The 27,746-nt window shown below is 42.3% G+C and overlaps 1 protein-coding gene across 6 annotated transcripts in view; it reads right to left on the reverse strand.

The window, feature by feature from the left end:
• Positions 1 to 196: 196 nt before the first annotated feature.
• kmt2d (lysine (K)-specific methyltransferase 2D) overlaps positions 197 to 27,746 on the reverse strand; it is a 37,106-nt gene continuing 9,556 nt past the window's right edge. For 2 of the 6 annotated variants that reach the window (XM_079802690.1, XM_079802691.1), the window contains exons 12-54: positions 26,862 to 27,682; positions 26,592 to 26,753; positions 26,102 to 26,215; positions 25,899 to 26,003; positions 25,635 to 25,816; positions 25,377 to 25,541; positions 24,297 to 24,406; positions 24,176 to 24,217; positions 23,914 to 24,084; positions 23,517 to 23,705; positions 23,308 to 23,424; positions 22,399 to 22,662; positions 22,229 to 22,312; positions 22,051 to 22,137; positions 21,801 to 21,965; positions 21,602 to 21,686; positions 21,278 to 21,516; positions 21,041 to 21,114; positions 20,889 to 20,939; positions 19,202 to 20,800; positions 18,944 to 19,111; positions 18,267 to 18,394; positions 16,321 to 18,155; positions 16,112 to 16,235; positions 15,533 to 15,620; positions 15,394 to 15,454; positions 12,273 to 12,505; positions 9,246 to 12,185; positions 9,020 to 9,163; positions 8,737 to 8,901; positions 8,380 to 8,527; positions 8,200 to 8,281; positions 7,940 to 8,115; positions 7,720 to 7,844; positions 7,485 to 7,620; positions 7,265 to 7,380; positions 5,862 to 7,176; positions 5,623 to 5,759; positions 5,004 to 5,134; positions 4,602 to 4,887; positions 3,297 to 3,370; positions 3,107 to 3,215; positions 197 to 3,015 (exon numbers count right to left, since the gene is read on the reverse strand). In XM_079802690.1, the coding sequence (XP_079658816.1) occupies positions 2,923 to 3,015; positions 3,107 to 3,215; positions 3,297 to 3,370; positions 4,602 to 4,887; positions 5,004 to 5,134; positions 5,623 to 5,759; positions 5,862 to 7,176; positions 7,265 to 7,380; positions 7,485 to 7,620; positions 7,720 to 7,844; positions 7,940 to 8,115; positions 8,200 to 8,281; positions 8,380 to 8,527; positions 8,737 to 8,901; positions 9,020 to 9,163; positions 9,246 to 12,185; positions 12,273 to 12,505; positions 15,394 to 15,454; positions 15,533 to 15,620; positions 16,112 to 16,235; positions 16,321 to 18,155; positions 18,267 to 18,394; positions 18,944 to 19,111; positions 19,202 to 20,800; positions 20,889 to 20,939; positions 21,041 to 21,114; positions 21,278 to 21,516; positions 21,602 to 21,686; positions 21,801 to 21,965; positions 22,051 to 22,137; positions 22,229 to 22,312; positions 22,399 to 22,662; positions 23,308 to 23,424; positions 23,517 to 23,705; positions 23,914 to 24,084; positions 24,176 to 24,217; positions 24,297 to 24,406; positions 25,377 to 25,541; positions 25,635 to 25,816; positions 25,899 to 26,003; positions 26,102 to 26,215; positions 26,592 to 26,753; positions 26,862 to 27,682 (13,640 nt within the window). In that variant the 3' untranslated portion in view covers positions 197 to 2,922. The remainder of the gene's footprint in view (positions 3,016 to 3,106; positions 3,216 to 3,296; positions 3,371 to 4,601; positions 4,888 to 5,003; positions 5,135 to 5,622; positions 5,760 to 5,861; positions 7,177 to 7,264; positions 7,381 to 7,484; positions 7,621 to 7,719; positions 7,845 to 7,939; positions 8,116 to 8,199; positions 8,282 to 8,379; positions 8,528 to 8,736; positions 8,902 to 9,019; positions 9,164 to 9,245; positions 12,186 to 12,272; positions 12,506 to 15,393; positions 15,455 to 15,532; positions 15,621 to 16,111; positions 16,236 to 16,320; positions 18,156 to 18,266; positions 18,395 to 18,943; positions 19,112 to 19,201; positions 20,801 to 20,888; positions 20,940 to 21,040; positions 21,115 to 21,277; positions 21,517 to 21,601; positions 21,687 to 21,800; positions 21,966 to 22,050; positions 22,138 to 22,228; positions 22,313 to 22,398; positions 22,663 to 23,307; positions 23,425 to 23,516; positions 23,706 to 23,913; positions 24,085 to 24,175; positions 24,218 to 24,296; positions 24,407 to 25,376; positions 25,542 to 25,634; positions 25,817 to 25,898; positions 26,004 to 26,101; positions 26,216 to 26,591; positions 26,754 to 26,861; positions 27,683 to 27,746) is intronic. The other 4 variants (XM_079802694.1, XM_079802693.1, XM_079802692.1 and 1 more) reach the window with 4 other exon arrangements.

A 27,746-nucleotide genomic window follows, 5' to 3' on the forward strand; every position in this document is an offset into this window, starting at 1 on the left:
CTCTTTCCAATAACTTAATTTGGAATATATAACAGCCTAAACAAGATGCTGCGCAAAGTTTATAAAGCTTCAGATTGATCAACCTGCTTATTTATCTTTCTTCAGGCTGCGTTTGTTTAAAAACTTATGCTTATATATAACAGCCTAAACAAGATGCTGCGCAAAGTTTATAAAGCTTCAGATTTGACAACTTGGTAAAACATATTTAAAATGCATTTTATTTTTCTTTACAAGAAATAAAGCAGAGACAGAAATAAATGGAGGGCTGGGAGGGAAGGGGACAGCTGTATATAAAGAGATGCAACCTCTGACGTCAAAAAATATGTACAATTCAAAATTATATCCATACAAAACATGCCACATACAATAAAAATGACCATTTTATTCATCTTCCCTAAAAGTAGCTCTGCTGTACAGTTGCAGCATATTTTTTTAAAAAGTAGATCAGGTTGAAAACCAAAATCAGGATCTATTTATTTATTTAATTACAACACGTGTAGAGAGCTTAAATTAAAGAGATTTCAAAAGAACAAAGGAGGGGCAAGAGTTACTCAGGCTAAAATCCAGTGAGCGTCTTTAATAACAGACTACCCTTAAAAGAACCAATGCTAGTTCGGAGGATGTATAAATAAAATAATGCTGAGTGCAATTCACATGTGATTAAAAATGGAGATATTTTTCGATTAATGAAGTCATACCATTCTACGACTATGCAGCCTTTTCATAAAGTCATATAAAACATTCACTTCTACAGGAAGGGGTGGGGGGAAAACAATAGGACACAAATCAAAAACAGTATCAACTTGGGAGCTTCAAGATTTTCCATTTACTGTATATACTAATTAAACTGTCACTGATTCAAGGACAGGGTTCAGTAATTCACAAGCAGTAGCATAAATAAAAGAAATATACGTGAACAATATTACATAAATACACAAATGCTATGCACCATTTTACTGCTGTTTCTTTAAAGAACAAAACATTTCCATGAAGAAGAAACTTTGCATGAATCCCATCTTAAATGTTTGTCTCATTCACCGCAACCGCTTCCAAATTTCATTGGTGAGGATAAGAGAAACATCACACCTTTAATATGTATATGGTCGTGTAGGAAAGAAAAAAAAACGCATATATAAAAGAAAAAAAAAGTTAAATGCAAAAACACTCTGGTTCATATACATAAAGATATTACTTAGTTTGCCATTTTACATATATTTATAGATATATACACATTTAGTTTTCTGATAAAATGATATCCAGTGGTTGATTTTTTTTCATGAATTTTATTTCTCTACAATTTTGAATTTGATTAAAAAGGGGCTGGATAAAGAGTTTAGACCCCTATTATGTACAGTTTATACATTTTGCATTTATTCTTAACGTGAGGTCATAAGTCAGGGGAGAAAGGAACAAAGTAGCATGGGCTATGTGGAGACTTTGTTCAACTCCCTTCTTTGAAATCCAACTGTTTTGTTTTTTTTACCGTTTTAAATTACTTTAATATAAAAGAAAATAGAAATGCCCTTTTTAAGTCTTCCTCCATCACTGCTTCAAGCCTGTAGACTGTGCTACCACTATCAAACCACGATACATAGATTAGATACAACCGGCCGTCAGCAGGCAGAGAAAGACTCACTACAGTAAGTTTACAACAGTCCACTATCACAGAAGGGAAGAGGCTTACACCTAAGGGTCCTGGTTGGAGTGATGAGATCCGAATGGAGATCTAATGAACGCAGGATGTAAGGATTCAAGATGGGAAAACATGTCAAATGCAGTGGCAGTCTTGCATCACTAGTTTTATTTGCCCTATAAATCTTTCAAATTGCATCAACGTGGATCTGCACTGTGGCCCTTTCTCATTATTTGCTCCATAGTCAAGAATGCGAGAGGATCCGGATGAGCGTTTCTACACTAAAAACATGATCTGTACGTGCCGACGCAGCTACATGATATCTACAATCGGAAAAAGGTGGCCTACGAGACACCCGTTTGAGTTTTGATTGCTCCAAGTAATGCATCGTCATATACTGTATCTCATTTGTATAATCAAAGTCAAAAAGAGTTGCACTGGCTCACTATTGTAATCATCGGAAAGCAAAATATAGATAGGAGCAAACCTGCTGCTTAAGTTTCCCTGCTTACCCGAGAAGGCAATTGCCATGGACACATTCCTGCCTTCCCCTTTCCACAGTAGCACTTAACAGTTTAATACAAAGCAGTGACGTCCCACAAACTCAATGAGGTAGACTGGGTGAAATAAACCCACCTTTTAACTCAATATAATAAAACATCTGGTGCCTTTCGAGCCACAGGTCAATAGTATTTCAACGTTATATCTCATCACAGTTCTAAGCAGAGCCACTCCAGGATTGTCTTGCCAATGTCCACGATTTTCATTGATGATTTGATGGGAGAGCGTTCGTCTGGGGGTGATGGAAAGGGTGGTAGCGGAAGGGATAGGTCCAAGCGAAATTGTACTAGTTCGTTTTTGAGTACGTACATGGCTTTAATCAAACATCGTCACTGAGTTCTAGTGTAAGTGTATTGATATGCTATAGCTTCAGCTTTGTTTTGGTAATGTCGAAGGGATCGATTTTAGCCAGAGTCAGCTTATTGTAGGAGGAAACAGTGGAAGTGCTTTTGGCAGAGGTGAATTCTTTTAAACAACACGAAAGATTCAAGCAGGTCCAACATCTTCGAGCTCATCTGTAAAAGGTTGTGGCATCAAAAGTTTACTCTTCAAAGCTTTGGCTCTTGTTGTGAATAACAAAGTCTTGTCTTTTCGGTGACTGAGAGTGAACTTTTCTTCCTTGATTCAGAGCAGCTTATTAACTGGATAGTAAGAATATAACAGGCTTTGGCGCAGGAGTGTTCTGGCACCAGGGAGCAAAGACGGGTCGGACTCTTTCTCTGTCCCTGTCAGTTCATCCACTTTCTGCAATTCCAGGCTCCACAATGGCAAGGGATCTTGTGCTGATCGTCCTCGAAGTCAAACTGATAGTCATACGTCAGCTAAAACAGATTAAGAGAGGACGACACAAAGCATTATACTGGGGAACAGCACCGAGAACACTGCCGAATGAAAAGGATTACTCTAACCTACCTCTTCACCCTTTGGGATCCTGCGACTAGAAATGATGATGATCTTGTCCTCTTTGTCAAATGTCACAACTTCCGCGACACAGTTGGGCGCACAAGAATGATTGACATAACTAGGGAGACAAAGAAATCCAAAACTAAGGCCCAGACCAAACATTTGTATTGCAAGAACAGCACAGGACTTTCGATCTTACCGGGCAGGACCGCCAGTTAAGGTGGCATCAATCACATGCTCGTTATTGATCCGAAACATGTAGATCCCACGGTTCTGATTGAAGAAACCAAAGAGGTTAAAAAAAAATGAAAACTAGAGAAAATATATGGTGGAAGCTAGGGCTGTAACGATTTGACCAAAAATAAAAACCTCGATTAATTGAACATTTGACCTCGATTACGATTAATGAACGATTATTTTCTTTTTTTTCTTTTCTTTTTTTTGCCCTCATAAGGTTGAGTAAGTTCACTGATAAGGTTTGTACTGTAAATATTTTCTACTATTAAAGGAGGAATTTTTTTCTCTAATGAAAAAGTGCATTGTGATTTTAAAATACTTGAAGGAAACGGTTCACTTTCAGAAGTTATTGTCTATGGAGCAGATTTCTGTTTGTTGTACATCAGATACAGATAAATTAACACTGTAGGCCTACATTACATTTATTTGAATGCATTAATGAGAGAGTGATTGTGTGTGTGAATTACTCTTACTGTCTCTATTCATTATGAAGCTGTGGTTGTAGTACTTACTTCAAAGGTATTAAAATGTATGCCTATAACGGTTGAGTTTCTAAGCTACTTTAGTGACTTTACTTTAGTCACAGCTTCTGTCTGAGTGTTCGTTTGTCAAAATATATCAGGCATTAGTTCAACATAATACACATCTGATGGTCGAAACTCGCTTTAATGTTCAAACTGGCAGGGCTTAACCACATACAAATGACAAAGCTTTGCGAGGACGCAGGTGAAAGATCTGCCTTCAGGGCGTGCGCGTTTTCAGAGACGCGACACGGCTCGGCTCTGTGTCACTGAAAGAAGCTGAGCACTGAACGGAGAAGTTTTCTGTATTGTTGTTTTTGAATAGTTCACAATCGCTTTAAATGTTGAAACTGGCAAGCCTTTAAACGCATTTACTTGACAAACATTATGAGCACGAAAGTGAAAGCGGCTTCGGGGGTTGCGCGCTCCGTCTGTGTGTGTGTGTGTGTGTGTGTGTGTGTGTGTGTGTGTGTGTGTCAGCGCGTAGGCTATAAGAACAGCAATTAACTGACCTGTATAAACGGTGTAAAACATGCAGTTACTATAGTGATTCTGGGCATCTATAAACACAGATAACTGCTCCTGCATCTCTCTGTGTGCCTTCAAACTGCACTTGATGTGACTGACGGGGCGGAGTCACGTGAAAACCGACATTGGAAAAATACATCGGTTAGAGGTTCTGAATGTCGTTTCGGTTATTTTTCGATTAATCGTACAGCCCTAGCGGAAGCTCGACATCTACAAACCTGCTCCTCGTAAATCTTCTCTCTGCGATTCGCAACCTCGTTGCGAATGATGGTGCCGATGTACTCAATGACCATGGTGTGTTTTTCAAGGTCTTTAGCAGCGTAGAGACCCAGTCCTTGAATGCGAGAACGGGCCAGGTACACGTTGTTTTTCCACTCTGTCTTCAGTCGACGGTATTGAGAAGATTTGGAATGAACAAACTGCTTGCTGTACGGGGTGTTAATTTCCCCTGTAAATGTGCTCTGATAGGCTTTGGACATACTCGTGCTGTTCAGAGTATGAGGCCTGAGAAGCAGGATAAAATTACATTAGATCCTTACAATCACTTTCCATACTTAAAAGAGTCTTAAATTAATTGACACATGAGAAAGCTAAAGCCTTCCATTTCTTTTGGCCATTACCGTTTGCAGTGGGTGAGAATTTTGGGTTCTGATCGTGCACAGCCTGTAGGATTTATCATGAGGGGAAGCTCCATGAGAGGATGCCGGCCATATCGGAACGTATAATTCTGACAGTTTTCCACACCAGGAAGCTGCAGGACATAAGCGAGCAGTGAAAATTGTATTATATGGTTAATAATTGTAAATCAAGATATTTAAGAAAAATGCTTTTAATAGGGATGGGAATCGCAGGAATTTAACATCCTGGTTCCAGTTCCTCAATGATTCCAGTCCAATTTATGACTTAAGGAATAAATATTTGGAAAAAAGAAATGCAATTGATAAATTAGATATTTTCAACGCTAGATAAAATGTAAATGTAGAAAATTATCAGATAATTTCAAAAGTAAATGTCAAAAATTACTTTAAGAGGCAGCATAAATGTAATCAAATTATTGACCGTACCACATTTTTAGCATCGTTTGTTTATTTTTTTATATTACTGACAAAATGTTTATCTTTAAACACATGTTGAGGTGTCGCTGATACCCAAAAGAAACTCTGAGGACTTCTGGTATTTATTCGGAACTTTGTTCAGTTAAAAATTGTTCTCAGTACCCAACCATACTTAATTTCTCACCGATTCAGTGATTCGCATCACTGCATGGACAGTAAGTCCATACATCTCTTCTCCCTTGACATGCTCAGTGAAGAGTTTCAGCATGGCTGCTTCATCACGCAGCTTGGCAACCTGCTGCACAATCTTACACCAGATGCCTGAAGAGCAGTGGCATGACATTAGAATGATGCGGCAAAATGAATCATTGCATTAGGATTACACTTAAAGTAATTTCAGAAAGCAAACTTAGATTAACATACCATCTGGTGTGGCATCTCGGAAGTGCAGGTCTTCAAACCCGTGCTCTAGGACGCGCACTTCAAAAAGAGGCCTGCCATCCTGCTCACTGATACGACAACGGTAGCGACATCTTCGGTTTGGCACGCGGGTGCTCCAGTAAATTCGTGTGGCCTCGTAGCCCACTGGAAAGATAGCAGTGGGCGAGTGAAACACAACCATCTGAGAGGGCAAAAGCTGGCCCACAGCATGGAAGATGAGCCCGCCAACACGGAACATGTGAATGCGGTCGCCACGTTGCAGGATGCTTGCAATCTGCTTCACCTCATCTCGCTCGATGTAGACGCGTCGAAAAACAGCAAAACTGCAGAGCTCCTCTTCACTGGGCCCTTTAAGCTTGTGCTGGGTGCAGAGCATAGTTTTGTCTTTGAAAAACATGCAACGTGCCCGAATGGCACAGGCAAAATGATAAACATTTGGGCAGCGCAAACGGTTACAGCTGTTAGTAGCACCCGTCTTCTGACAGTAGGCACAGCGGGTGCGCAGTCCACGCCGAAGAGCAACCTCCACATTAATAAGTGCACCACCCTGGGTCTCATACACCTCAGTGGACCACAGTGCACAGTTAAGATGCACCCACAGATCGACATCGATGTTAAGCAGACGTGCAGGACCATCTGTGGCACCATCTCCTTCCTCGTGGCAGAAACAGCACTTGCGCTTGTCTCGGGGCAGCTTGTCTGGTTTTAGCGTAATGCGGAGGCGCTCCATGAGCTCTGAAACTTCACGGCTGTTTTCTTTCTTAGACCCACCCTTGCGAATAGTGATGACTATCTGGAGACGCTTCCAGCGCAGACCCTTCCATTTCTTGACCTTGGGTCGTTCTTCCTCATCTGAAAGAGTCCTGCTACGGTGTTTGATGGGTTTGAGGGATATCTCTATTGTGGGGGAATCTAGAGGAGGAGAACCGGCTGGAGCAGAAGGTTGTTCTTCTGATGGAGCAGCGAGGGGGAGGACCACTGGCTCCTGAGATTCAGACTCCACGGTAACAGGGGAGCTGTGAACCTCCTGTTTAACTATGGGGTCGGTTTTGACAGGATCACTCGGGCTTACGGAAGGGGATGATGTAGTCTGAATAGGTGCATCTGTTTCAGGTTTGGGCTCAAGTTGAGTGATGTTTTCTGGCTCAGCTACAGCAGATGATGGTGGTGGAGGTGGGGAAGGTGATGGAGGTGGAGACACCTCAACAGGAATAACAGGCAAGTGGCGCACATCCAGATCTGAAACATTTGTCATGTAACAGTGCTGAGCTGGTCTATCTTCTTGCTCTTGGCATTCCTGCAAAAGAGTGAACATGTCAGAAGAAATTAGAAATGTAATGTGCCTCTCAAAAGAAAGACCACATTTAAATTCTCAGGAAATTCACCTGTTTGATAAGAGCTAGAATATCGACCTGTTTCCTCAGGGTACACCCTGGGAGGGAAACATCAAACTGCCTAAGCCACTCTGCATCATGGCTTGCAGAAGGGTCGGTCTTCATACCTGAAAAAAAAATTCATTCAAACAGCTTTAGAGAAACCAACAAGGAGCTAAACACTTAGCTTATACTTTGAGAATAACGTTGAAAGACAGCTTGAGTGCATTACCTGGGTTGGAAGAGTCGGGTACGTCACCGGTTCGAACACCTGCTGTACCAGGATTCTGGGGAATAGCCACCTCGTAAGAACTTGGCATTCGTATGTGCAGCAGTTGGGCAACCGCCAACATCACTGTTCTGAGATTCTTTTGAGAAGAAAAGAAAACAGTGCTTAAACATTGTCACACAAAACTACCCAGTGTCTTAGAGGTTAAGGTTGGGTTAAGACATTTAGAGACAAATACCTTTGCAGCAGCTGATGAAAGCATGAAGGTTACAGACACTTCATTGTTTTTCGTTTTGTCCCACTGGCTGGATGAAGCTACAACTTTTCCATCCACTGACTCGAATGGTTTTGTCTCAGTGAAACCTGTGTATAGGCAAGATCAGTCAATCGTGAAAAGTTAATCAATTATGAAAGATTCAAGGTAACAAATAAAATAATTTCCAAACAGTGCCACATACTGGGAATGGCAGAACGAGGAATAATGGGGATAACAGGAGAGATGGCCCTCTCCTCCTCCTCCTCTTTGGGATCCAATAGATGGGGGAAGCGTGTTGTCTCATCACCTAGTTGGCTTTCAGGTGAGGATGCAGGCACAATGCTATCTGGAGCATCACTGTCATCATCGCTCTCCATCCTGAGTTGAGAGAATCCATTAGTGTGCTGACATATGCACAAGCTTAAGATTAGTTGTACTGTATTATACATTTTGGCAATTTACCGTATATCTTCGTTTTGGTTGTGAGGTGGAGTGGGGAGAGCTGCTAGTATGTCTACACTCTTTACCTCCTCTGGAACAGAACCTAAGTGCAAGGAAAGATTTAAATGTTAGCAGACTGTGCAAAAAACTGTTAAGTCATACCGGGCTCACTAATGAATCTAAAACAATGCAATGTCTTACCCATGGTATCTTCTGACGCCTCGGCCTCTTTTTGACCTTCTGCTAGTTCCTCTACAGGTGTCACTCCATTTAGAAGTTTGTGCTGCACCGAAGGTGGAGGAGTTGGGGGAAGTGATGATGGTGGTGTTGGAGGATTGCTGAGGTTGTTCTAAAGGTAAACGCAGCAGATTTAAGTGTATTAGGTGAAATAAGTGAAAAAGAACAAAAGTGTTGCAGCTGTTGCACTCTGGCTGCATCGTAACTTAATAAAACAGTTTTTGGAATTTCTAGAATGAGGAATACACACATCCAAAAAAGTCTCGAGAAAGTTTTCTGTAGGATACATGGTTAAACTGAAAATGCCAAACTATAGTGTACCTTTGTAAGAAGCTGGGAATAGTAGTCTGGAATATTGTCCAGCATAGCGTTTCCAAATGAGCCTTTCAACTGGGTCTTGGCATTGGCTGGGCTGCTGCCAAAAGGAGCAAACAAATCCAGACTAGCAGTAATGGAGGGCTCCATCAAAGGAAGAAGAGAAAGCCCCTGTAGGTTAACCATAAGTGAGCAATAATTTAATATCATAATATTAATACAAATTGTTCATAGCCATGCATTACTCTTAAAACAGGAAGCAAAGATTAAAAAAGCCAATGCTACATACTTGTTTCAGCTGCTTCATTATTGCCTCAGTTTTTCCTACTTCTTCTTTCTTGGTTTTCTTTCTAGAGTTTGGCCCACGCTCTCCAGCTTTTGTAGTACGTTTGGCCTTGACTATTGGACTTCTCTTGGTGAGTGACTGCAGATCCTAAAAATAGTATTAGATAAGAATTAGATGATTGTCTATTACATAAATTATATGCATAATTAAAAGGACTTCCTTTGCCTACCTCCATGTTGCGTGGAGTTCCTTGAAGCTTTTGCTCCAGCATTGCTAGCTTGCTATTGATGTGCCCATTTATCTCATTATGAATACCATCTGAGGGCCTCTGAGATGCCAGTTGCAAGTTTTTGGTTCGAAGGAGTTTCTGTAGTAGCTGCTGGCCAGTCTCTGTCCTTTGAATTTGGGATCCAAGATCTCCAGCTTGATTTCTAGAGCCCAGAGTAGAGTTCGAAATAGCAGTGCCACTCACGGGCTCTCCGGAAATTTCTCTCTTTATACCATCAGAATAGGCCTCTACACTACCTCCTGTGTCACACTGGACTTCACGTGGTTCCTGTTTGATGTTTTGCAGTGTCATCTTGCACATTTCATTGGGTAATGGAGTTGGTTGAGACGTATGACCCTCGGATACATGAGCAGCAGGTGTTTGGTGTGGGTTAAGTGCTGACTGAGGAGATGGACCATTGAGTGGAAAAGGAGCAGAAAGAGCTTCAGTATTGGGACTCTGAGTCTTCGTAGTTGGAGATGTCAGAGGTGAAGCGATTGATCCTCCTGTCTGGCTAAAGGGGCTACCCTTTCCTACAATACCATCTGGCCTAGAAGGCGATGACAAGTGACTGGAAAACGACAGGTTGCCTGTTTCAGGTTTATTTAAAGATGCTGGGCTTGAACCAGGTTCTGGAACAGAGGACCCTGCAGGAGAACCTGTATGAGAGGGAGAGGCTTGAAAGGGGCTCAGTGCTGTCGCCACATGGGACTGTTGTTGCTGGAGATGCTGGGGTCCTGGTGGAGTCTGAGACATTCTCATAATCCTTTGCTGATTAGAAAGTGGGCTTCCAGGAGAACCCTGACCCACTAACTGGCGAGGAGACATTGGTCTGGCCATATGTCCAGGTGCTGTGGCACGAACCTGGCCCAGTACTGGCCTGGGCACTTGACCTCTCATCATCTGATGATGTAGTTGCTGCTGTTGTAACATCTGCTGCTGCTGGGCACTATTGATGTATTGAGGCAAAGGTCCTTGAGAAGGCTGTTGCATAGCCCCCGCAACACCTTGATGAAACTGTGTAGCCATACCAGATGGTTGCCCCATTGCTCCCGATTGCTGCTGAGGGCCAGCTGGACCATGTTTGCCTGCCAAACCAAAGCGGTGCTGCTGTTGTTGGATTTCAAGACCTGGAAGCCGTGGACCAACTGGTGGCCCCTGTGGGATCTGGGGACGCATTTGTCCCTGCGCCTGACCCTGCATTCTTAGCATCTGGCCTTGTTGTAGCTGTCGCTGGGCAATCATTGCCTGAATTTGCTGCAACTGTTGGCTAGGAGTCAGGTGACGCAGTTGGGGGTTCTGCGCAATGAAGGCCTGAATGTTAATAGGGGCACGTATTTGCCCTGCAGAAGCACCAGGCCTTGGAGTCATCATCATCTGCTGGCCTCTAGGAATGCCCATCTGTTGTGTCAATAAAGCTTGCTGTTGTTGATTTGTAATGCCAGTTATTGTAGTTTGCGTCTGACCACTATTTTGGCCAAGCACATCTTGTGGTTGATGTGCAGCAATCTGACCAGCTTGCTGTTGTGCCATAAAGCACATTTGCTGATCTTCCTGTTTTATTTGTATGGTGTTCTGAGTCTGAAGTCCAAGTTGCATCTGTTGTTGCTGTGGTTGTACTTTAAGATGTGTTCCAACCTGCTGGTTGCCTACAAAACCATGTTGTTCAGCAACTCCAATGTTCTGGTTTGGTTGAGGCTGTGCTGTTGGTTGTTGACCAAGAAAAGCATGTGCTTGTTGTGGCTGTCCAACAACACAATGCTGCTCCCCACTAGATCCCTGTTGTTGCATCTGAAGTGGTGTAGGAGGTCCACCCTGTTGGGGGGGTGTTTTCGGACTAAGAAGTCCTCCATCTTTATGGGAAGGATTCTGAAGATCCTGGACACCTTGTTGCAAGCTCTCAGCAACTCCTTGGGTACTCCCTGATGGTGGAGTTTCTAAAGCTCTTTGTGGCTCAGAGGGACCAACCTGTGCTGATTGTTTCAATTGTGAGATTTGTTGCTGTTGAAGTTGAGCAAGGTTTTTTGCAGCATTCTGCTGCTGCTGTGTCATAAGCATGCGCTGAGCCATTACACTCTGCTGTTGAGGTGTGAGCTGGGCTGGTGGCCCTCTAACAACATGCTGATCCAACAAACCCTGAGGTCTCTGAAGTTGCTGGACAATTTGTTGATTACCAACCATACCCTGTGGTTGACCTGCCATCATATTTGCAGTTTGGGTCATTGGCTGGCCCATGACATTATGTTGTGTCTGCCCAATAGCCTGGTTCCCCATCATACCTGGAGGATTCTGGATTAACCCCTGTCGATTTTGCTGGTTATTAATTAATCCTTGTTGTAAGTTTGGTTGCTGCTGCCCCATATTGCCCATCAAAACTTGGGCTGGCTGGTTGCCTATGGCTCCAGGCTGCTGGTTAATTAAACCAGGCTGCTGAGGTTGATGTGACAAAGGCTGCTGCCCCATCATCAACTGTTGTTGTTGTTGTTGTTGTTGTTGCTGCTGCTGCAATTTTTGGACCATTTGCATTCTATGCTGTAACTGTCGTTCTTGTAAAACTCTTGGATCTGGTCCTTGTGCTCCAGGCACTTGTGGAAAAAAACCAGGAGGTGGGACTGGCTGCACAGTGCCAGCTGTAAGTGGGAGAGAAGGCTGGGCTCCAGCAAAGGGTTGCATTTGTGGCATTCTAATTGGCATCCCGGCTTGAGGCATCCCACCAGGTGGTTGACCTATAGTTGGTCCTCCTTGTTGGCCAATCATCATTTGTCCAGGCATCTTGGAAAGCATGTGGGGCGCCTGTGTAGAGGGCCCAGGAGCTAGCATGGAGGACCCTTGCTGATGCTGCTGTTGCTTACTTCGATACTCTGCAATAAGATTGGTGTGCTCCTTCTGCTGCTTGCGTACCTAGAAAAGCAAATTTCAATGTTATTAGCTGAATTACTTTAAAAACAACAAAATCTCTCATTTTTTGTGAAAAGATATTTTGCATACCTGGTCCAATTGTTTCTGGATCTTACTCTGTTCCTCAGTGACCAGTTTAAGCTTCTCAGCATCTGCTTCTGCAAATTCACGCCCAGCTTTCTTTGCAGTGCGTTGCTTGGCACATAGAGCTTTACGGGATTTGCGATGTGCTCCAATTTGCTCTTCTAAGAATTTCAACTGCATTTGCAGCAACTGCTGGGTGTGCACAAGCCATTCTTCATATTGGTGCTGCTCAGCATCATCTGTTATGAGTGTGACATGACAGATCTCTTTATAATCTATATACTTTGAACAATTTGTAGCAAACTATATTTTCCACAATGCAACAAATATATAAACATACAGTGCATCCGGAAAGTATTCATAGTTGATTAAATTCATTATTTTCCTTAAAATAAAAAAAAAAATAAAAAAACCATAATGACAACGTGAAAGAAGTTTGAAATCTTTGCAAACCTATTAAAAAAATAAACAATGAAAGATAACATGGACATAAGTATTCACAGCCTTTGCTCAATACTTTGTTGATAAACCTTTGACACCAATTATAGCCTCAAGTCTTTTTGAGTATGATGCTACAAGCTTGGCACACCTATTTTTGGGCAGTTTCTCCCATTCTTCTTTGCAGGACCTCTCAAACTCCATCAGGTTGGATGGGGAGCATCGATGCACAGCCATTTTCAGATCTCTCCAGAGATGTTCAATCAGATTCAAGTCTGGGCTCTGGCTGGACTACTCAAGGGCATTCACAGAGTTGTCCCGTTGCCAATCCTTTGTTATCTTGGCTGTGCGCTTAGAGTTGTTGTCCTGTTGGAAGATGAACCTTCACAGGTTTTCATCAAGGATGTCTCTGTACATTGCTGCATTCATCTTTCCCTTGATGCAGACTAGTCTCCCAGTTCCTGCCGCTGAAAAAAATCCCCTCAGCACGATGCTGCCACCACCATGCTTCACTGTAGTTTAGAGCTGCAACTAACGATTATTTTTTCTGTCGACTAATCTAACGATTATTTTTTCGATTAGTCGACTAATCTAACGATTATTTTTCCAGATTAATCTTATTATTCTTTTTTACGGATTATTGTATTTCAAAGAGGGTAGTGAATTTGTATATTATTTTAACATGAAATCAATGAATGATGACAATATTAATTGTATTTCAGGAAGGGTAGTGTACATAGTATGCCATTTTATAATGAAATATATGAACACAGGAAGCTTTTTAAACATAATATATAATGATACTATTCATCATAAAATGTATACAGAGTAGGCCTAATTAGGAAAAGTTGTTTACATATAGTAGTTGAGTATGATTTACTTATTGATTTGTGTCAATAGTAAACAAAAATGCACTTGTATTTATCTGCAAAAGGTTCACATACAGGAGCTTTCAGCATAGTGTTAATGTATAACTAGTCGTCTATTTTGAAGATACATGTGCATAAACAACGACTAAAGCGGCCAGAAGTTTTTGCCCAAACTTCAAAGACACATTTAAATGATTAAAGCTAGAGGCATATCTTAACTTTAATGTTACTTTAATCATGCAAACTACCTATATACAGCATGTTATTATGCATATGTGTTTGGGACAGAGGGGAACCGGGTCGCATTAACAGGAGATATATGCAGCCCATAATAAATTAAAGCACGAGACGTACTGGGGTCGGAGAAGAACACCGGAAAATGTGACCGTCTGTTGCAATACACGCGCCACGGTTCACACTGGCAGCAGGGTTGCCAGGTTTACACAACAAAACCCACCCATTCGTTACTCAAAACAAACCCAATCGCGTTTCGGGGAGGTTCTCTGGTAAACATCGCGTTCGGGGGGTTAAATATGTGTGTTTTTTTGCTTCAACCCGCGGACATGAGACAGGGCCCACGGCAACAGTGTAGAAGTAGCCCAATTCCGCGGAAAAAAGCGGACTTGGCAACACTGACTGCAGTGTGAAAGCTCCCGCTCTCCACACACACAGCTCCTGCTCTGCCACCGCGCGCAGTGTGAAACCGGCGTTACAGAGCGAACAAATAACAGTTTTATTCGGCTTCTGTTTAAAGTACTCCCACACTTTTGAATGTCGCGGTCTGGCTTTATATGATAAATGATCATTTTCACTATGCCCGGGAGCAGAAGCCGCCATTATTCTAGATCGTCTGTTCCATTCTAGAACGTAAATAATGTGCAGCGACGCGTCGACGCATTTCACGCACGCGTCGTTGCAGCCCTACTGTAGTTGATGGTATTGGCCAGGTGATGAGTGGAGCCTGGTATCCTCCAAACATGACGCTTGCCATTCAGGCCAAAGAGTTCAATCTTTGTTTCAAAGAGTCCTTCATGTGCGTTTTGTCAAACTCCAGGCAGGCTGTCATGTGCCGTCTGGCCACTCTACCATACAAGCCTGATTGGTGGAGTGCTGCAGAGATGGTGGAGTGCTTCTTCTGGAAGGTTCTCCTCTCTCCACAGAGAAATGCTGGAGCTCTATCAGAGTGACCATCGGGTTCACCCCGAGTGGTCATCTCCCTGACTAAGGGGAGATTCTCCCCCAATCGCTCAGTTTGGCCGGGCAGCCAGCTCTAGGAAAAGTCCTGGTGGTTCCGAACTTCTTCCATTTATGGATGATGGAGCCCACTGTCTCATTAGGACCTTCAATGCTGCAGAAATTTTTCTGAAACCTTCCCATTATCTATGCCTCAATACAATCCTGTCTCAGAGGTCTACAGACAATTCCTTGGACTTCCTGGCTTGGTCTGTGTTCTGACATGCACCATTATCTGTGGGACCTTATATAGACAGGTGTGTGCTTTCCCAAATCATTTCCAATCAACTTAATATACCAAAGGTGGACTCCAATCAAGTTGTAGAAACATCTCAAGGATGATCAGTGGAAACAGGAGGCACCTGAGCTCAATTTTGAGTGTCATGTCAAAGGCTGTGAATACTTATGAATACTTACTTATATATATATTTTTTTTTTATTTGCAAAGATTTCAAACAAACTTCTTTCACATTGTCATTATGGGGTACTGTTTGAAGAATTTTGAGGAAAATAATTAATTTAATCCATTTTGGAATAATCTCATATCATGTAGTAGTAATTGAGAAAAATAGAAATGCAAAACATACTTATGATGCCAAATTGTGGAGGATTCGGTCTTGCTTGAACCTGGTTGCTGCCTTCTCCATCCTGAAATGGAAGGATTAAGTTTAAGATACAATATTAAATTCACACAAAATGTGAACTACAAAAGAACAACAAACCTACCTTGGAAGACCCAGGTGCAAGCTGAGCCTGGGAATCCTCATTTCCAGGGGCTGAAGTTAACCTCTGAGCCAAAAGAGATACTTGTTGCCTAAAGTTGAACAAAATTGAAACTGAAAATCTGAAACAGAACTGAAATAGGCAATTCCATGGAAATGTCAACCAGCAAATTGTTTAGCAAAGGAACAAAACCCCTACTAAAGTATTAATTTAGATATATATTACTGTATTAAAGAGTTAGATTTATGGTAACTGCATAATGTATCCACCACAAGGTATGCACCAAATTAATCAAATTATACAACAAAAAAAAACGGAGAGCCAATCTTTCTACTTTTTATGATTATTATATAATTGTGCATTTCAAAGTGAATTGTATAATGTATAACAATTTCCTAATTTTAACTAGCCTAAACCGTAATTTTTCTGATATCCAGACTCTATCTACAGGTTTATTATTAAACAAGCAAATGGTACTCCCTCTAAAAAGTAACATTTAATATTTTCACTTTCAATTTTACATCCATAACACAGTATTTTTTATTTTTTATTGAAGTGTGTTAATATAAACAAGAATAGTACCTATTCATTCCAGGTGGTACACCCATTGGATCTTGAGCCAACACCCTCTTAATTCCTTTCAGTGCAACCATTTTAGCCTTCGCAATAGGATCCATTATGTCATCTGTCATGAATTTATCCAGCTCTGAGAAAAAATATTTACAAAAGCAAATAAATTTTAGGGATAAAAAAATAAGAATAGATAGCTGATGGAGCTTATTTCAACACACCTTTATCGGGGAAAAAGTTGCTGGCCAAGTTCTGCTGTTTAACAATATGTGGAGGTGGTGCTGTCTGTTGCTGAGAAGTAATACCAGGATGAATTCTGCTGGGCTGTCCACCTCGTAAAATGCCTTGCTGCGGTCCCATTGCTGCATGGGGAGGTGAAGGCATTGCAGCACCAATTAACCTCTGCTGCTGTTGCGGTAACACGTGAGGTGGCCTAGGCACCATACCTGCTTGAGGCACAATGCCCTGGGATGGATGGTGGTGCTGTGGCATCATAATTTGATTTGGCCCCTGAGAAGGCTGTTGCTGATTTTGAATGCTGTGAAGTTGACTACCAATCCCTCCCTGTAGAGCACTTAAATGCTGCTGCTGCTGCTGTTGTTTCTGAAGCTCCTTCTTTTCATGCTCCAAAAGATCTTGTATTAATAAAGGTAGTTCACTCGCTTCCAGTGAGCTTTCTACTTTGTCTAGATCTTCTGCTGTAGAGTGGTGGCCAGCATCTGGCAACCCAAGTGGATCATTACCCAGATCTGGATGTGGTGCAGTTTGTGGAAAAGACAGTGTATCTCCTTGGCTGGGAAGAGGAAAAGGTATACCACCTAAACGGACGGTGTTCAAAGAAGCAGTTGCGGCCTCTGGTTGATTAGAGGCTTTTGTACCACTGAGCAAAACCGACACAGTTTCACTGAGGTCATCTTTAACTGAAGCTTGTCCAGACTGTGGTGGTTCGACCAATCCCTTGTCTTCAAGTTTTACAGATGACAGTCTAATGGAATCAGAGGACTCTACTTTTGGAGTATTGGTAGCAGATGAACATTCTGTCTTTAAAGGTGGTTGAGTAGCAGCTGTGTGCGTGTTCTGGCAAGCTAAATCCACTCTTGGTTTCTCTTCCACCTTAATTTCTACATTAGCAGAAGACCCTGGTCCTTCCCCCTCTGCTTCCACAAGTCGTAACTGGTCAGAAAACACATCTTTGGGATCACCTTGATCAAGCTCAGGATCAGTGTATGCCAGCAAATCAAATTCATCACTGTTGAGCAGATCATCCAAATGAGGATCATTGGTCTCAAGGTTGTCAAGGTTTCCCAAATCATCATCGCCTTTATCAGGATCAAGGTCAAGAGTAGCAAGATCATCATCCTCCACTCCAGTTTCTGCCACTGTATCACCCAGCCCTTTGGAAGCAAAGGGATCCTCTAGATCAGACTCAGGTAGGTCAACTGGATTCACAACAGTCTGTTGACCTCCTATTGTACTTGTTTGAGGAAGCTGTTGAGTAGTAGTGTGAGAAATGGGCGTTTTAGGTGTAGTAGTTGGAACCTGCTGCGGCCGTAGTTGAGACTGAGGAGGGGGTACATTGCTTTGTTGTTGCATTAATAAGTCCATGCCAGCCTGCTGTAATCCAAGTCTGGGATCACGCATCCCCTCCGCTGAAGCATCAAGAGATGGGGGTAAGTTCTGCTGAACAAAAGCAGCATTTATTTCCTGCTGTGGAAGAAACAAGCGTTGTCTGGGTATAGGCGCCCTTTGCATAAACTGAGGACCCAGGGGCATCCTCTGGGAATTATGCCTCAACTCTATAAACTGAGGTGGTGCTCCCGACACATGGCTTTGTACAGCCTCTGCGCCAGTACCTGGAACCCCTGTCAAAGGATTAGGCATATTCTGCATGGACTGCATGTTGAGAGAATTGTTGATGGGAGTATTAAGGTGCTGCCTGGGAACGGCTTCAATCATAGATGGTTGTGGGAACCTCCGCGGAACACCTTGGTTTTGCCACTGTGCAGGAAATGGTGGACGAGGATACATCCCCTGAGAAATATTAGGCCCAGCTTGCCTACATAAAAAGCGCAGATTACAAAATTTTAATTCTGAAAGTAACATTTACAAGGACTGAGTAAAATCACAGAGTAATCAAAACCAGTTCCATTTCTTCTTCTCATTGTACCTTAATGCACTGGGCTCCATAGTTGCTGGTGTCCCAGGAGGAGGTGGGCGGCAAAGCTTTTCATCCATTGATCCTATTGGCAGAGGCATCCTGTTGCCAAGGGCTGCCTGAGCAACCACAGCTCTGCCCTGATGGATGTAAGGTGATGTTATGCCAACTTACAAAACACTTTTGGCTGCACAATAAATCGATTAAAACTGTAATCGCAATATGGCATAGTGCGGTTTTCAAATTACAAACACTGCGATTTAGTTGGGTAAATATAAATAAATACTGCTCCACAAAAACTCATCTCTGCATGTGCTCGGAGTTGGGGTCCCTTTTAGTGTTCCCAAACTTGAAATGAGAAGCACCAACCGTTGTCAACAAAATAACTTTTAAAGGCTTCCTGCCGTTTTTTGCCCAAATAAAAGCTTGCATGGTTTAGGGTTTAAAAGAAGTAATTTCAATATTTCAATCAGTATTTTACAGTTTTATTGTAAAATGTATAATTTTCTCGAAACATTTCTTTTTTTATATTTAATACTGTTATATAACATCGTTTTGGACCAAATTAAGCAGCCCTACAAACATGCACATCAAGCTGGAGCATTTAAAAAAAATCTAATCATGCAAGCATAGTTTACCGTTTCATCAGATTCAGTAAATCACATTTAATATTAATTCAATATCAATACCTGAGGGTAAGGAGGTGGTGCTCGCTGGCTTTTGTCTTGCTGAAAGGCCGGCATTTCCCCGCTTGGCCAATTCTGAGCAGGATTACTCACCACAGGTGTTTCCTTCTCTTGGCGAAGTGAGTTTCTCTGCATTTTTTGTCTTATCAAAAACTCTCTTAATCGCTGCCTCTGTGATGCATAAAACAAAAAAATTCAAATCTACTTAATTCTACCCAAAACTCTATGTAAATTTGCTTGTCTAATTGGTGTCTACTTTACCTGTCTGTGCTTTTCTAACTCGGATGGACTAAGGCTCATGAGAGCTGGATCCTGTCCAGCTGACAGGTCTGACATATCCTGCGTCGTTGGCATGTTGGGTAAATGTGGAGCATCTGTTGGCCGCACATTTGTTTCTTGGTTTCCAGGCTGAAGTGCTATTCTTGAGTTAAAATCTGGACCCACTGGTTGCTTCTGGGATTGCGGCTGCTGAAGATGGACCTGAGCTTGCTGAGTAGTCATCATCTGCTGCTGGCCAACTTGTTGCTGGCCCATTTGAAGCCCTACACCAGGACTGCAGCTAAAAGCAGGGGGTTTCCCAGAGAGCGGATCTGCTACTGAGGGTGAGCAAGGGGTTTGCTGGCTGTGATGAGGTGAGCCTCTAAAGGGGGAGTTACCTTCTGGTGCTACAGAAGATGGGCGAGGGGGTTTATGAAGTGAGGCAAAGGGATCTCTGGACTGAGGTCGCGAAGGTGGGCGGGAGTAAGGGTCAGGTGACTGGAAGCGTGGAGTGGCTGGTGACTGCACAGAAAGCATATCATTTGAAATGGCTCCAGGTGTGAGAGGCGACTGAGAACTGCCTTGCGACTGAGGACTGGAAGGCAATCTTGAATACGTTTCTTGCTGAGGCGCAGGAAGCCTTTGGGGTAGAGGAGAGGAGCCATCACCCGATTGAGGTCGTGGTGTGAGAGGAGGCTGAGTGTAAGGGTCAGAGAACGTGGAGGGAGAATGGCGGTAGCTCTCAGGAGGATGATTAGGAGAGGCACCCGGAGTGTGCGAAACAGACAAACCACCTGCATCCCCCTGATGCATACGAGGTGTCATGGGGGCTTTGAACAACACACCTCCAGAGTCCAAACTAGCAGGAGAACCAGAGCTTAGGTCTTGCCTGCCAAAAGAAGAACGTGGAGATGGGGCATTCATTTCTGCCCTATTTGGGCCCACCCCAGCAGGTGAAGAAGCTATTGCAGATGGAGATGAAGCATGATCTTGTCGGGCAGCTCCATGCTGGCCACGGTAAGGGTCGCCACAATGGGTTGTTTGAGGTGGTGAGAACATCTGAGAATCTCCAGGCCCACCAGGCCTAGGTCGAGGACTCTCAGGTGTACCTAAGGCCTCCTGAGAGGGCTGCTGAGGTTTGGGGATCTGCTGCTGTGATCTAAAAAATGGGTCAACCTGCTGGGCCCTGCGAGGAATCCCTGGTTGCATGTCAAGGGAGCCAAAACTGGCTGGCCGTCCCTGAGTAGCACCCTGTGAGCCAGGCATAGGATATCCTGAGGAAGCGGCTGGCAAGGGGCTGGAAGAAGGCTGCAAGTATGGGGTGGATGGCTGAGATTGAAGGTGCGGAGACTGAGAGGGAAGTTTAGAAAATGAGTCTGTCTGCAAATCAGCTGAGCAAGGAGTCTTAAGTGGTCCATCAGGAAAAAAGGCTGAAGATACAGAGTCTGGGGCATGGGGGTAAGGACTCTCAGCAGAGCTCGGCTGGGAGGGAGTGGATACAGATCCTGAGGGTGGGGGAATTTGGAGGTGCAGATTAGGGCGCTCCCCTTTAATACGGCCAGGCTCAGTTTTGATAGGCCGACATACTTGACTCTCTGCCTGCTGTTGAGAAGAATAAAGAAAAATATTTACAATTACAATGCAAACACATCAAATTATATACAGTACATTTGAACAGATGGTCACTTACCTTCTGTGCCTTGTTTATTCTCTGAGCAGCCCTATTATCTTTGGCCTTTTGCTGAATGGATAAGGAACAAGTGATAAACAAAAGAAAACTGTTAAAGGACAAAGACAGTACTTTGGAATTAAGTTACACTACAGGTTCAAACTAGCACCTACCAGATAAGGAACCTTGTCTGCAGCTGATACCTTCCTCCAAATCTTCATTATTTGTTTGCAGCGACTTGCCCAGTCTATGGAAAGTAAGGAAATTTTATAACGGACCTATCAAATCTTTAGCCATGTATGCCCTCTGTATTTTTAGCAATAAAACTATTACTAAGTTAAAGAACTAGCAGGTACACCTTCTACAAGCGTATAAAATCTTTAACATTCAAAAATCAGTTTAATACTAACCAGGGTAGTCCTGTTTGAGACTAGGGAAGTTCATGTTAGCATATAATACAGGAGAGATGGTAGATAGATTTCCCAATTCCTCATCCTTCTCCCAACGCTGCAGACTGCGCTGATTGTAGGAGAGGCCATCACCTTCCTGTTCAGTTGGAGTTGGAGGAGTGGAGGGGGTAGCTGGAGTGGATGGTGTTGCCCAAGGACTTTCCTCATCCTGGTCTGGACTGAAAAGACCACCTCGATCACTATAGATTAGAAAAATAAAGTACATATAAAGGAGGTGAAATCCATAAAGGGACAAAAGGGAGAAGGGCAAAGAAAAAAGCTTACCGTATGTCGAAAAAGGGAGACTGAGAGAGACCTGAAAAAGAGTCCATCATACCAGTTGAGGGGAGTGCACCAGATAAGGAAGCACCTGTAGTTAAATCATGGATTTTTAAGTGTATACATTTAAAACAAATCTAACTTGTATAACACATCTTGAGTGAATATATATATATATAAAAATGTAACAAAATTCTGCCCATACCTGGAAGGAGGTTTCTTTGAGGGAAACCACTTTGATTTGGATCACTCTCCTGAACAGGCTTAATGCTAGGCTGCAGCGGCCCACTCACAGAGCTCCCCTCAGTGGGTCCAAGTACTTTGCGGAAGAACTGCTCCGAATCCTGACTTTCTAGCCCCCGAGGGAGATCTGGTAGGTGAAAGGGTGGTCTCTTGAGTAATACAACTGTTCATGTCAACAGGTACCTCAGTTTTTTGTTGACGAAAGCATTTACCTTCTTTCTTCTGTATGTCAGACCCTTGTGCATCTTCTGAGTTCTGATCCCTGTTGGAAAGTTGCCCAATTGCTCCTTGGCCTGCTGCTACCAAACGTTACGCAAATTAAATATTTTCTGTTAATTGCAAATATTAACATTCATTGCTAAAAAACTACCTCAGCTTTGAAAATCCTACCTGCTCGATCACCTGCAGGCTTGGATCCTTCACTCTCTTGCTTTAGTTCCATGGGAAGACCAGTCGGCCTGACTATGGCTTCAACTGTAAAAACAAAATAAAAAAAATGTTTAAATAGGTCACATCTAACTTTATTACTCTCAAACACACACATTGATGTAGTGTCTTACCTGGTTCAGAGGCTGTACTTCTGGCCCCATTACCAGGGAGAGGAGGTCTCTGAATGCCCTGTGCATGTCTTTGGGTTGGAGTAGCAAGAAAAGCTCTCTTACTCTGATCGAGCAATGTCTTGCCAAAGAAAGCCTCCTGTAGGTATGCAGGAAACATGTCCTCCAACTTGCTCTTCTTTCTGCCCCTGCGCTTCTTGGCTTGCTCACCCTCGCCTTCTGCTGTCTTTGCCTCTGGGACATCGAGAGGTATGTCAGGATGAGGTCCTACATGAATAAACACTGACTGTTAAAATGACGAGTTATATGAAGGTTTGGTGAATGCTTTGAGATCATAAAAGATGATGAGATGTTGATCACACTGCACTAAGAAACATTTTAAACATTCTAAAGGACTAAATTTATGAATGTATGTATGTATGTATGTATGCATGGATAATTATTGCCCCAAAAGAACTAACAAATGGTTTGCATGACATTGATAACCTTAATATAAGCTAATAACGCAGGGCGCCATGTTAAATGCCACAACATTTTAAAACTTTTCACGCTGAATATAAATGATATTTGCAGAGTTGTACTACACTGTTCATATTGTCACTGTTCAGTGTTTTGATGCAAGGCATATAGAAATTTTTTTTTTTTTTTTTTTTTTTTAAAGGAACTGAAAGACATTTTTGTGGTCAATAGAGACTGACAGCCCCACGCAGTCAAGGCAGTTGCACCCACAGACATTTTTTCACAGTAGTTGGCAAGGACATTCGCATTTTGTGTTTATGTCAGATTACAGCATAGTTTAATGGAAAACTATACCAGAGTGCTTAAAACATTCCAAGACTCAACACTGATCCAACAAACATTAGAAACTGGTTTTTGCTGGGGCAGTGTGAAGGCCAATTTGGACACACTTGCCTTCCTCAAGTTTCGTTTCAGCTGCTTGACCTTCAGGAACAGCATCACCAGAGGCAGAGAGACTCCTCCTCATTCGTGTGTGACACTTTCTTTGTCTGACCATGAACCCTCCAATCCCTAAAAGTAAAAAAAAAAATCATTTTATTAACACTTTCTTTCAATGCACAGAACACTGATATAGCTATTTAGGGGGGAAATGGCTCAGTGACCTGGTCTGTATGGTTTCCGCTTTCTCTTCTTCCCATCATCAGTCTCTTCTACTCCTCCTTTGAGAGTTTCACAGTCAGCCATGCCCTCTATACCTCCATCTGTCCCAGTTTCTCTGTCCACTCCTCCATCCCTATCTGGGCTCCCAGGTGCTTCCAGCTTGGGCTCACATTCCATTGCTTCTGCACCTCCTATAACAATAACATTTCTTATTATTTGCATTCACAATCAAATCACAGCAAGTCACAACACTGATTTATTAACACAATGTTCCAGTAAAACAGCCTGAAGAGTTCTTTAGACATTTATAAACATTGTAGCCTTGACTTGCAACGAAGATAAAAAAAATAATTGGTCAACATACAGTATAGAAATAATTCAACTTGGTAATAAACTGACCTTTACCCTCATCACCATCTGCATCACCTTCTTTCAGCTCATCAATACACATGGTACCCAGTCGGGACCGGCGCTGCCTGCGCTTGTGCAGGGGTGACATGGAGATGCTTCGCAATAAAGACATGCCAGTCTCTGTTAGCCAGACACCCTCCAGACGATAAAACTGTGGCTCTGACCAAGCGGAAGGAGAAACAGAGAAAAAGTCAGATAAAAATAGCAAATAAATGAAAGCCTGACAAATAATTATCAAACATACACATACCTGGTTCTTTCATTTTGAAAGCTGACATCATAGGAGACTCCACTAATAGAGATAGATAATGGTTATTAGTGAAATGGATGTAAAAATTAAAACTTCTAATCAAAACCATTATGAAACTCACCAATAGGCCTTGGGACATATGGAGTGCAGGCTGTACAGGCAAAGCCTTCATCAGATGCTTGTTCAACCTCATCCTCAGTGTAAAGACTCTCACATACAGCATGAACCCATCTATAAAAGTAAAATAAAAAAGGTCTCTTATGCTCACTAAGGCTTTAACATAAATAAAAAAAAAACAGTAATACTGTGAAATATTTTTTCCTTTAAAAGTAACATTTCTATTTGAATATATTTTAAAATTTAAATTATTCCTGTGATGCCAAAGCTGAATTTTCAGCAGTTTTCCGCGTCACATATTCCTTCAGAATTAAATCTTAATATGCTGATTTGATGCTCAAAAACATGTAGTATTATTATTATTATTTGTATTATTATTATCATCAATGTTTAAAACAGTAGTGCTACTTAATATTTTTTTGGAAAACATGATACAGTTTTTGAGTGGTCAACAGATATAGGTTTTTGGATGTCCTATGCCGAGAACAGGGTGGCCGGTGGCCTTGATTCTTCAAATTGATTACAGTATTTACAAATAAAGAAACTGTTAAAAAAATATATGACTAAAAAGGAAGTAAACACTGTAACCAACAGGGCACTCAGTAATCATATTTCTTCAAATTTTACACACAGCACACAGTGAAAATGACATGAACAGGACAGTGGAAAACTGGACATAGTGCAGCACAGTTTTAAAAAATTAAGGGTTTAAAGTTTGTTGATTGTGCGTCTCCCAGGGATAGCAGAACTCCCCTTCTGTCCACATTCAATTTGCACGGATCGACTGGTAGGCACACATTTTTAAACAGTCTACAAATGTACACTTCAGAATAATATAAAGGTTTGTGAAATTAAATTATTATTCAAAGATGTTAAAATTGTATAAATGTATATTTGCTTAAAGCTGTACTTTTTTGTATACCGTATACTTTTTGTATAGCATTAATTTTTATATATATTTGTATATATATTTTCTATATTTGTATCCTCTATTTTCATATTAGACCGAACTGTTGAACAGAGATGGAGAATGGGAGCTCGGATTGTCCTTTATTAATATAATACAATACAGTTACTGACTGACCTGTCACAGTGCTGACACTGCAGAAGCAGCTCCTCCTCCATGAAGTTCTCTCGACACACGGGACATGTTACCAGGCTGGCACAAGGGCCGCAGTGATTGTAGTTATTTTGCCACTCACAGTGGAACCCAGGGGAGCTAGCACCACACTGCATGCAGCACACACACCTGAAGGGAGTAGATCAACGGTTCAGTCACCATATTTTCTCTTTGGGCTCCAAAATGGCACATATAAATCACTGTACAGAGGCAATGGCATACCATTTGCACTTCCAACCTCCCTTGGGCACAGTCTGTAAGGGTGGGTCCAAGCAATAAGTGTGATAGCTGACATCACAGTCGTCACAAAGCAGCAATCGGGCAGGATCTGAAGCCTTCCCACACACCTCGCACACAATGCACTCAAGACAACGCCAGCCTTTTCTTAACATCATCTTAGTGATCTATAGAGAAGAAATACAAATAAAGAAATAAGCATCTGTCTATCATGAGGATCACTATACAGGATAGAGTTTAAAAGCTTACCTTGCTGTTCACACAGTATGGATGATAACATTGTGCACACTGAGCACAGGCTAAAAGCTGGCCCTCCACACCTTGTCCAAAACTACCACACACTACACACATGTCCTGTTACACAAACACAAAAAAGAGAAATCAAATTGCCACTTATGATGCTTAAATGTATAGGAAGTTATAATAATAATAATAAAAAGTTAGAATCGTACCTGCTGCAGGACAAACTTATCAGTGTTGGAGAAAAGTACCACAGTATTTTGCATGGTGTCATCTTCCTCCTCATCTTCTTCTTTGCTAAGTCCAGTGTCTGCAGTCATGCTTAGCTGTAAATAGTATAGATGCATTAAATTGAAACCTTTTTTTAATAAAGTTATTTCAGTTTTATTAATTTTAGAAACATATTACTTAAACTCATTCAAGTTAGTTGCCATGGCAAAACATTTTTTTTTTATATTTATATTTTGTATTTTTTTTTATTTCTATTAATAAAAAATATTTCTCGAACAGTTTTAGTTTCCAACACTGGTTGTAATGTTTTTAGAATAATTCATAATCGCTACAACAAAATACTTTATTTTAACCAGTGCACTAAAATGTTGATGTACAATTGTAACAAACAACATACAAGTTTACATGAAAGTGAAATATGCCTTAAAATACTAGTAAAAGAAAGGACTGCAGATGAAGTGAAGCGCTTACTATAAAGGCGTCAATACAAGAGGCCATTGCTTTGAGACGTGACCGTCCACGCCCTCTTCCACCACCACCACCAGCACCAGCACCAGCACCAGCACCACCACCACCACTGCTGCTGCCGCCACCTCGTGGTCGCCGTTTCCCTGGGAAACCACTGCCTCTGCCCTGAAGGGTCAGAAAATGCATTTATGAGCATCAAACTCAACTACTCTTGGACTAGTGGAGAACCTCAAATGTTTTTAATTTAATTTAAAAAAAAGGTCAGAGACTGACATCCACCTGCTTTACCCGTGAGCGTCCTGGAGAACCCCTACGCTTCACTTTCTCCCCATCGGGCTTCAGCGGATCAAAAGGCAACGAGTCCTCCGTTTCGGTAAGCAGCGAATCAGAACGGGTCCTGCCAGCTGGCACCAGACTGAGTTCCATGGACAGCATCTGAGAGTCTGCCTCAGCCGGCGAGCCGAGGAAACCGCTGCTGCTCTCGTCACCATGGCTAATGTTTGAGGTCTCATCGAGGACCAGCTCAGGCTTCATATCCTCTTGCATCTCCTTCCTGCACTGATCATCTTCTCCCTGACTCTCATCTTTGAGGAAAGACTCCTCTAAGGATTCCTCCACCCCCTGCTCATCCTCCTCGTCCTCATCCTCAGACTGGCCCATTCTGTCATCAGTGTCAGACGCATGGGGCATTTCTGTCTGAGGAGCAGATGGAGGAGTCCTGTCTATTGCCTCTTGCCGCGACTCAGATCCCATTTCCTCCAAGTCCATTGCAACTGGTTCAGCTTCTTCTAAAACAGGGAGTGTCATTTGAGAAGACTGAGAACACAGGCTTGATGGAGGCTTTGTTTCAATGGCCTCCACTTTACTCTCTGCTTCTGTCTCTGTTTGAGGAGGCTTGTCCTGCCCTTGCGACTCTTGCCTTTCTATAGAAGTCTCGGACACATCAGGTTGGGCTTCCTCTACAGTGTCAGGGACAGGGCTGTCTGGGCTATCCTTCATAGGAAGGTCCTGAGAGTCCTCTAATTTTTCCTCAACGGCCTCTGTAACCACTGTTTCACTGTTACTCTCCTCCTCTTTTTGTTTTTCATCCATATCTATAGAAGAAAACAAGCATAAGCACTACAAACATCCACAAATCTTTTAAATGCAAAATTTTTG

The sequence above is a fragment of the Gobio gobio genome, assembly GCF_949357685.1.
Source record: "Gobio gobio genome assembly, chromosome: 21".
NCBI lineage: Eukaryota > Metazoa > Chordata > Actinopteri > Cypriniformes > Gobionidae > Gobio > Gobio gobio.